This window comes from Eurosta solidaginis, chromosome 3 (assembly GCF_040869045.1).
Source record: "Eurosta solidaginis isolate ZX-2024a chromosome 3, ASM4086904v1, whole genome shotgun sequence".
Classification (NCBI taxonomy): Eukaryota; Metazoa; Arthropoda; class Insecta; order Diptera; family Tephritidae; genus Eurosta; species Eurosta solidaginis.
The window spans coordinates 225,330,070-225,340,096 of NC_090321.1; the positions used below are offsets into that span (position 1 = coordinate 225,330,070).

Genomic DNA, 10,027 nt, shown 5'->3' on the forward strand with positions numbered 1-10,027 from the left:
CAGTAACAATGATAAAGTTAAAGCAGTGAATATAGGTGAACATCGCATTTCTGACCATGAGACAATCCACGTCGAAGTGCCAACAACAAAGCTTTGTAAAATGAGAAGATATGCTACTATTACATGTTGGGAAACTATAGTACTGAAAATCTTTTAACTTTGCTGCGAACATGCGATTTCAGCTTTATGTCAATTTCGGGATTAGAAACTAAAACTAAAGCCCTGAACGAAGTTTTAACTGAGGCTATGCAAGCACTGACTTATATAAAGAGGACCCAAATACAGATAAGAAATAAATGGTATGACCGCGAATTAACAAACCTGCATAAGAGAAAAATAGAATCTTATAAAACTGCTCGAAATACTGGATTTTTGGACGAATATAACGTCATTAAGAAAATACATAAAAGAACCATAATTTATAAAAAAAAGAAATACATGGAAGATAGAGTAAATATAACAATGGCGATAGGAAACGTATGTGGAAGTGTCTAAAAGACCTCGTCGAGCTTAATGATGTTAAAAAACATATTACTAAAATTATAATTAACGGCGAATGCCTGGAAAATGAATATGATATAGCTAATGCCCTAAATAACTTTATTATACAAAGTATTGTTGAAATTAATGATAGCATCGAAGAAATTGTAAATGGGGATAAAATAAGCACAAATCACAGTAATCCATTTGAAACATTTAAATTTACTGACGTTGTAGTGGACGATATTATTATTATCACAAAATCACTTAAAAAGAAATATGGCGATGACAAGCTTTTATCGGAGGGTGTATTTAAAGATGCCATGATATATACTGCTAATTTCTACAAAGATCTAATTAACGAGTCCTTAAACAGCGGTATTGTACCTAGTTACTGGAAAATTTCAACAATAATACCTGTGGAAAAAGTAAAAACTACAATGAAACCTGAGGAACTACGTTACCTACAGATGAAAAAATTATGGAGACAGTGGTGAAGAATCAACTTGTGGCATACTTAGAGAAGCACAATGTGATTATCCGAGAACAATCGGGATTCAGGAAGAGCCATTCTTGTGAAACAGCGTTGAATATGGTAATTGCGGATTGGAAATAAGAATTAGCGGACAAACAATTTACGGTGTCTGTCTTCTTGGACTTAAAACGGGCTTTTGAAACTGTCGATAGATCTGAGTTATTGGACGTTATGTTTAAAATTGGTATAAGAGGAAAGGCGTCGGAATGGTTCCGGAGTTATTTGAGCGACTGAAAGCAGAGAACGACAATTGGAAAAGAAGTTACATCAGTGGTGGATGTTAACATTGGTTTACCACAAGACTCGGTCTTGGCGCCAATATTGTTTACATTGTATATCAATGATATCAAAAGATGCTTAAAATATTGTAAAATACGTCTATTTGCGGATGATGCATTGCTTATCATAAGTGAAAAATATGCAGAATGTGCCATGCTGAAAGTACAAGAAGACCTGGACTCGCTATACAAATGTTTATGCCTCAGGAAACTGAAATTAAATGTCGAAAAAACTAAGTTCATGATATTTTGTAAAAACACTAATATCATAGGTAACAATAGTTTAAATAATTTTACGCTGAAAGTGAAAAACATGGAAATCCAAAGAGTAGATAAAATTAAGTATTTAGGAGTTTTGATTAATGATTATCTAAATTTTGGAGAGCATGTAACTTATCTGGAAAGGAAAATTGCACAGAAAATATGCTTCATGTATAGAACATGTAAACACATCAGTCAAAGTCATAAAATATTGGTTTATCGTTCAATTATTGAACCACACTTTATTTATTGTCCTACTATTCTGCTATTAAGTAATGATATATATATTAAGAAACTTCAAATACAGCAAAACAAGGCCATGCGATTTATTTTAAAATGTCCTCCAAGAACGCCAAAAATTGTAATGATCAATAGATTAAACTGGCTTAGTATTAAACAGTCAGTTAGTTATTTCACATTGAAATTTATACACCAACTTAGGTTAGGAATGTTACCGAATTACCTGAGTAGTAATATACATTATAATCATGAAATCCACAATTATGGAACTAGAAATTGCAATAATATAAGACTGCCTAGAATAAGAATTGAGTTCCCCAAAGGGTCTCTAGATTATTTAGGGTATAAAATGTACAATGAGTTACCTTCTGAGATAAAAGACTGTCAAAATATTAGTAAGTTCAAAGAAAAACTGTTTTTATATAGTACGTCGCTAAATGTGACATGAGTATTTATGTTAATCTGTTAATTTTAACCTAAACTAGGTCTCAAAGACCGTAATAATAAATAAATAAATAAAAAATATTTGGAGAGAGATTGTATTAGACAAGGAACTGTATTCGAAAGTCAATAGTAAATAAAAGGCTAGAAGTGCATCGTTGTCTTCGTACTGCTGTAGGGGGCATTCGACAAAAGCTGGAACCTCGGCCGTTGTTGTTGTTGTAGCAGTGCTTCGCCCCATCCAATAGGTGCGACATCAATATCCTCTAACGGGAGTTCAAAAAAACTTGCTGTTTCAACAGGGGTGGACCATAATGAGAGGGGTATTAGAGGCTTTGGTTCCACATTACAATTAAAGAGATTGTCGGCGTCATGTGGGGACACATTGCAAGCGGGGCATACATTTTATGTTGTTGTTGTTGTTGTTGTAGCGATAAGGTTGCTCCCCGAAGGCTTTGGGGAGTGTTATCGATGTGATGGTCCTTTGCCGGATACAGATCCGGTACGATCCGGTACCACAGCACCATTAAGGTGCTAGCCCGACCAGTTCGGGAACGATTTATGTGGCCACATTAAACCTTCAGGCCATTACTTCCCTCCCCACCCCCAAGTTCCATGAGGAGCTTGAGGTCGCCAGAGCCTCGTCTGTTAGTGAAACAGGATTCGCCGCGGATAGGTGAGGTTGACAATTGGGTTTGGAGAAGCTATATATTGCGCTGGCAACCTGAAGGGTTGCGCTACCCAGTCCCTTGAATCTGGTATTTTAGTCGCCTCTTACGACAGGCATTACTACCGCAGGTATATTCGGATCCCCTAACCCGCTGGGGGACATTTTTTATGTCGGGGTTGATTCTGGACAGGTAAGAGTTTAACCTGTTACAGTATCCAGATCGAAGTTGAGCTAGAGTGACTCGCGTTTCCCTGGGGAGTATGCGTTCCTCTTCCGCAAGTTTTGTGTGGAACCTCTGTTGTTGTTGTTGTTGTTGTTGTAGCAATGTTTCGCCCCACCTAATAGCTGCGACCGATCACAAATTGTCATCAATATCCTCTAACGGGAGTCCAAGCAAACTTGCTGTTTTGACAGGGGTGGACCATAATAAAAGGGGTGTTAGAGGCGTTGGTTCCACATTAAAATTAAAGAAATGGTTGGTGTCATGTGGGGACACATTGCAAGCGGGGCATACATTTTGTATGTCGGGGTTGATTCTGGATATGTAAGAGTTTAACCTGTTACAGTATCCAGAACGAAGTTGAGCCAGAGTGACTCGCGTTTCCCTGGGGAGTATGCGTTCCTCTTCCGCAAGTTTTGGGTACTGTTCCCCGAGTACTGGATTCACCGGGAAATTCTCGGCATAAAGGTCCGACACCTGTTTGTGGAGTTCACCAAGGACGTGCTTGTGTTTTTTGTTCCATACGGCTGAGTTCTCAGGTGCCGTATTTCCTCAAAATGCTTACGGAGATGACTCCTTAAGTCCCTAGGCGGTGCTGGCTCATCAATCAGATGTCTGTTGGGATGCCCAGGCTTCTGGGTATTCAACAGGAACTGTTTGGTTAGCATCTCATTTCTCTCTCTGATGGGGAGTATTCTCACCTCATTATGTAGATGGTGTTCTGGGGACATTGAAGACAGCCCGTGGCGGTTCTGGTCTGGAACCTCTCGCCAAGGGTGGTGAACTATCTTTATGAGATGGTAGTAAAGCCTGTACTCCTCTACTTGAATGCTGGTCTTGTGAAACCACTGGAACCGCCGATTATTACTAAATGTGGATGTCCGTACAACGGATAGCACCAGATGCTATTATTTGAGAACAACACCCATCTTAGCCCTGACTGTTACGCTGAAAGTGCATTCGGTGGACATTGTGGGCAAGACGGCTGCGATCCGGGCTTTGATTTACTTCGATTTTATCTCGGGCAAGACGGACTTTTATGTCCCGACAATTGCTCTCCGTGCAGACTTCAACGCCTTCACTATTCCCAGAGTGGAACAGTTGAGTCCCTAACTGTGACAGTGGATCCGTTACCTGATTCACAGATGGGACGAATTTAGATGGGAAGGTCAGTTGCTATGTTTTCTGTGAGAAACTCAAGCTGGGGGTCGTTTAGCGCCTTCTGAGCGTAATTTGCTGGGAAATATTATTTTATTGCTGATTGGGTTTTACAATGTATGTACTTGACTTTTAGAAAAAATGAACAGAGATAGAAAACGAATGTTGCCGATAACGGCAGATAAGCAGAGAACGTATAACTATAGATTTACGTCTTTGCAGATAAGCGGCAATTACTCCAAAAATACTTATTTTGCTATTCTTAAAAATTAGACGTACATAAATATGTAGAATACAGTAGACTCTACTGTATAGAGTGTGGCGTGCCGGTTAAGTACCCGGCCATGTTATGCGAATAAAAGATGACGCTCCGGCCAAGAAAGTGTTTCTATCGGAACCCGCCTATGGAAGCAGAGGTAGGGGTGGCCCCACTCCACTGGAAGGACCAGGCGGAAAACGATTTAAACTCCCTTGGTGTGACCAATTGGCGCCGGTTGGCAGAGAGAAGGAGCGACTGGCGGGGCTTGTTGGACGGCCATAACCGTTTAAACGGTTAAGCATCAATTAAGTAAGTAAGTGATTGGACAGAAGTTAAAATACTGGTCTGCACATATTTTAACCTATGCTTACTTTTGGATCGCATTAATCTCCGATTATTAAAGGAGTGAAGCGCTTTGGATTAAGGTATGTCTTCTACCCAAAGCAAAGAGGCATTCTTAAGGCAGCTGGTGAAATTTTAATCCCCTTTTGAAAGCTTATTTCTCTCGTATTTCCTTTCTGCTGAGCAGATATAGGACGTAGTTCTACTCAATAATGAAAGGGCTTGGTCGCTTTGAGAAGAAATTATGGCCTTACCGCTCTGTCGTAAGACCAAGATAAGTACAAATAAACAAGCAAAAGAACAGCAAGCAGTTCAACTAATAACAACAATATAGCTAACAAAAACAATGCAACCAATAAAAAGATCTACAACAAAATCGGAAGCACTAAAGCAAACAAAACTTCCAACTACTAAGAAGTAGCAACAATAACTAACCATGGCGAAAACTTTCTGTAGAACTTGGAAAAGAAGAGGCGCTCAAAGACGTCTTTGTTGTTGCTGTTGTTGTTGTATCAGTACTTCCTCCCATATAATGTGTGAAACACTCACAAATTGTTATCAATATCCTTTTACGGGAGTCCGGGGGAAACTTGCTATTTCAACAAGGTTGGACCAGGGAGTTAAGATGGTTGGTTGGGAACACGTTACAAAGACATAAGTATCTTAGGTAAATCGGGGTTGATTCTGGATAAGTAAGAAATAAACCTATTACAGTATCCAGATCGAAGTTGAGCAGTAGTGACGTCTCCCTGGGGATGTTGCTTTCCTCAACTGTGAGCTCTAGGTATTTGTCTTTAAGAACGGGAATCACCGCTCAACCTCCGGCCTAATAGTCCAATGCCTGCTTGTAGATGTCTCTGACGGCCTTTTCATGCTCTTTTCCTGCATACGGCTGAAATCTTAAGTGCCGGACTCTTTCGGAGATTACTTCTTTAGTTTCTGGAAGGTGAAGCCCTTTCAATCAGACGTCTGTTGGGATGTCCACGCTTCTGAGTATACAGCAGAAATTATTTGTTCAGCATTTTATTTATCTCCTTTATTGGGAGTATTCTCGCCTAACTGTGTAAATGATGTTCTGGAGACATACGCCATTCCGTGACAGTTATGGGCGCGGTGTTTTGACAGACCAGCAGTTTCCTCCAGTTTGTTTATTTTAGGCTTGGATACCATATTGCAGACACGTAGCATACAAGTACAGGCCAATTGCTTTATGAGTGAGGTTATGAGAGGCAAGATGGCAAGGGACTTGTTGATTTTGTTGCAGCTCTGCGGTATAATTGCGGCCGCATGCTCGCCAAAATGAAGCTCCTGATCGAACGTCATACCCAGTATTTTTGGATATAAGACAGTCGGTAGCATAATGCCATCGCCGTGGATGCTTTATGTCTGTTATAAAAAGGGTCGCCGAGGATTTGGTCGGTGACAATGTCGCATTTTGCGAGGTGAAAAAACTGGAAAGCCTACGGAGATCGTGGGTTTTAAAGTACAGCTCATCGATAGATGGGCCTGTTGCCATTATCATGCAATCATCGACGTAGGACACAATGGTAACTCCTTCTGTGGGAAAGGGAGCTTCGATATGTAAAATTTTAAGAAAAGTGGGAATAGGTAAGCACCCTGTGACACTCACTGTTTAATTCTTCTGGGTTTTGTTGTTGGCTTCCAGAACTGTACCGATACCTGCCGACAACACAGATAATTTGCAGTCCACCTCTTTAGACTGGGAGTAAAGTTGGACCCGTACAAAGTACATCCACAGGGCGTTGTTGTTGTTGTTGTAGCGATAGTAACACTCCCCGAAGGCCTTGGGGAGTGTTATTGATGTTGATGGTCGTTTGCCGGATGCAGATCCGGTAAGTTCCGGTAACAAGCACCATTAAGGCACCAGCCCGCCCATCTCTGGAGCGATTTAGTAAGACCACATGAAACATTCAATGCCGGGCGGAATTAAGGCTAGATCCCTGAGGAAATTGGGGGTCGCCAGAGCCTCGGCTGTTGAAGTAACAGGATTCGCCACAGGTATGTGAGGTTGATGATTGGGTTGGAGAAGCTATATGTTGCTCTGGCAACACATTTAAATGGTTGCGCTGCACAACCCCTTGAATCAATTTGGTATTTTAGTCGCCTCTTTCCTGTTGTTGTTGTTGTAGCGATAAGGTTGCTCCACGAAGGCTTGGGGAATGTTATCGATGTGATGGTCCTTTACCGGATACAGATCCGGTACGCCCCAGTAACACAGCACCATTAAGGTGCTAGCCCGACCATCTCTGGAACGATTTATATGGCCACATTAAACCTTCAGGGCATCCCTCTCCCCCCACCCTCAAGTTCCATGAGGAGCTTGGGGTTGCCGGAGCCTCGTCTGTTAGTGAAACAGGATTCGCCGCGGATAGGTGAGGTTGACAATTGGGTTTAGAGAAGCTGTATATTGCGCTGGCAACCTGAAGAGTTGCGCTACACAGCCCCTTGAATCTGGTATTTTAGTCGCCTCTTACGACAGGCATGCCTACCGCGGGTATATTCTGACCCCTTACCCGAGATGGTCAGGCTTGGTACCGGAACGTACCGGATCTGCAACGTTGTTGTTGTTGTTGTTGTTGTAGTGCTTCGCCCCATCCAATAGGTGCGACCGATCACAAATTGCCATGAATGTACTCTAACGGGAGTCCAAGGAAACTTGTTGTTTCAACAGGGGCGGACTATAATAAAACGCGTGTTAGAGGCGTTCGTTCCATCGCGAAGAGATGGTTGGGACACATTGTAAGCAGGACATACATTTTGTATGTCGGGGATGATTCTGCATAGGTAAGAGTTTACCATGTTACAGTTGAGCTAGATTGGCGCGTGTTTCCCTAGGGAAAGTGCGTTCCTCTTCTGCGAATTCTGGACATTTTTCTTTAGGAACTGCCTGAAATTGTTCCGCTACTCCGAAACCGCAACATTCTAGGTCATCCACCTTCAACTTCCGTGTATGATTTGTTTGATCCCCACCCCGCCGAGCTGCGATTAATCGTGTAAGTTAGAACATGACAGATTTTCTGGTGTTTACCCCTTCTTCCAACTCTTTTTGGGGCCATGGTCATTCATATATGTACCTCTCAAAATTAGAATCTTCGTTTTGAAGGGAACCATGTAATAAATGTACTGATTATGGAAATAAGTAGGTTTTTATTATTAAATTATATATGTATATAGAGATTTTCTCTTACTATTAAATATTAGCAGTGAAATTTGTTATTTCACTTTTCTTATCCATGATCTAACAAGCGCTCTACGAATATATTTTTCGGTAATACAGCTTATTGATCTTAAGTATTTATCAATCAGCCTGTGAAATATTCTGTGCAGCACTAATTAGAGTATCATGTATATCTTTTGCCGATTGCACATGTACACGTACAACATTAAGGTATGTAGAATATGTCATAGGTCCACCAGGGTTGTCTTGCATATAGGGTTCCATACGTGCTGTTACAGCGATAGGTAAATAATGTTGTGCCGATGATAATTGTTGCATGCATTGTATGGCTGTTTTTAAATGTAATTCAATTTGATCGCAATAGGCATAAAAATCTTCCAAATGTTTTTCAAAACGTCCTGCATGCCCCGCGGCATCACGTTTAAGATTATCTGCTAAATTATGTTCTTGTAATGCAAATGCGCCAGTACGTAGTGTAAGGAATAGTGATTCCCGAAGTGGCGAAAGAAGACTCTTGACTTTTAGAATGTTGTCCATTTTTTCAGCTTGCTGTTGTTGCTGCTGTTGTTGTTGCTGCTGCTGTTGTTGTTGTTGAGCAGCATTTGAAACTTGAGATTGCATTTGCCCTTGCATTTGTTGTTGCGGTGATGCTTGCATCATTGACACAGGCGAAACTCCAGGTTGCATCATTGGATTTGGCCCACCAACTCCGGCGATGTTCATTTGTTGCATGCCATGCATGTTCATATTGGGATTCATTGTTCAATATAAATTTTCTTCTTGAGCTAAAATCTACCTAGTAATAGCAATAAGGGTTATTTTATTGAACTGATTGATTTTTTGCTTTTGTCTGTTTAGTGATGGAACGATAGCTCTTTTTGCTGGACGATTTGTTGGTCAGCTGCTTTGGCTTAGGCCATGTTTACATCTTGGCGGAACCATATAGGTGAATTATCTTATTGGTCTTTTTTATTTGATTTGACATTTCAATTTTTGACTTTGGGATTCATGGTATTTTTGTGCAGTACACCTTTATGCACCGCCGGCTATGTTAAAAAATGACCCTGGGTGGATCTTACACCGGTTTGGAGGTCAATACTATATTCGCACAAAACACTTGCCTTCACACATTTTTTTGGTTGGTACAACAAAAGCATCGAAATTACAACAACCACATGATAATTTTCAGTTTCTTTTGCACATATGTTTTGACCGAACGGGTCCGTGGTCCTGTGTTCAAAGCGCGTCTTTTGGCAACTCTGCCGAAATTTTTGGATGAGTGTTGGCAGTTGTGACAGAGTATCAATTACTAGCATAACTGGAGCCCCAAAAACTACCCTGACATAAGCATTGCATGCCATTCTACGCATATCGCCTGCAGACCTAACGGCCAAAGACATGGCGTTAGCAACTGCAACAAGCCTTAAGGTTCATGCACAATATACGATGCGACATGTAGCGACACCTTCCGACAAAATATTCTCGGCATTTTTGCTAGTTGGCAGCTTGGGCGTGTCGTGTCGTACGACTGTCGGTAGATATCCATGGCTCCAAAATAATACATGCAAAGAATAATTTGTCGCTATATGTCGCGTCGTATAATGTGCAGCATGAGTGCAGGCCTTATGGCCACAGCAGTATCGCGTCATCTAAAAGCCAAATTAAACTTCCTTAATCCTAACGCCATAGTCGTAACCATACCCATATCCATAACCATCTCAATGTGATCGATTAATGGTGCGTTAACCTAAAAATCGTGAAAATTTCATAAAAATTTTGAAAACGCAAAAAATTACAAACATATTCCACAAAAAATAAGTATCTTAGTCATAACGTATCCAAAACAATGAAGAAAATCTAAAAAAAGTTATTAAATTCACCAACTCAAATATTTTTAGGTTATGGATATGGCGAGAAACCAAAAACCAATTGATTGTCTATGGC

The 10,027-nt window shown here is 40.8% G+C and overlaps 1 protein-coding gene across 1 annotated transcript; it reads right to left on the reverse strand.

Moving 5' to 3' along the window:
- Positions 1-8,032: 8,032 nt before the first annotated feature.
- ix (intersex) lies at positions 8,033-8,961 on the reverse strand. The gene has a single exon (XM_067778060.1). The coding sequence runs from the start codon at positions 8,840-8,842 to the stop codon at positions 8,204-8,206; it is 639 nt and encodes a 212-aa protein (XP_067634161.1). The 5' UTR covers positions 8,843-8,961; the 3' UTR covers positions 8,033-8,203.
- Positions 8,962-10,027: the final 1,066 nt, after the last annotated feature.

Coding starts and splice junctions, on each gene's coding strand:
- ix (XM_067778060.1), bottom strand. CDS start 8,842: ATGAATCCCAATATGAACATGCATGGCATGCAACAAATGAACATCGCC.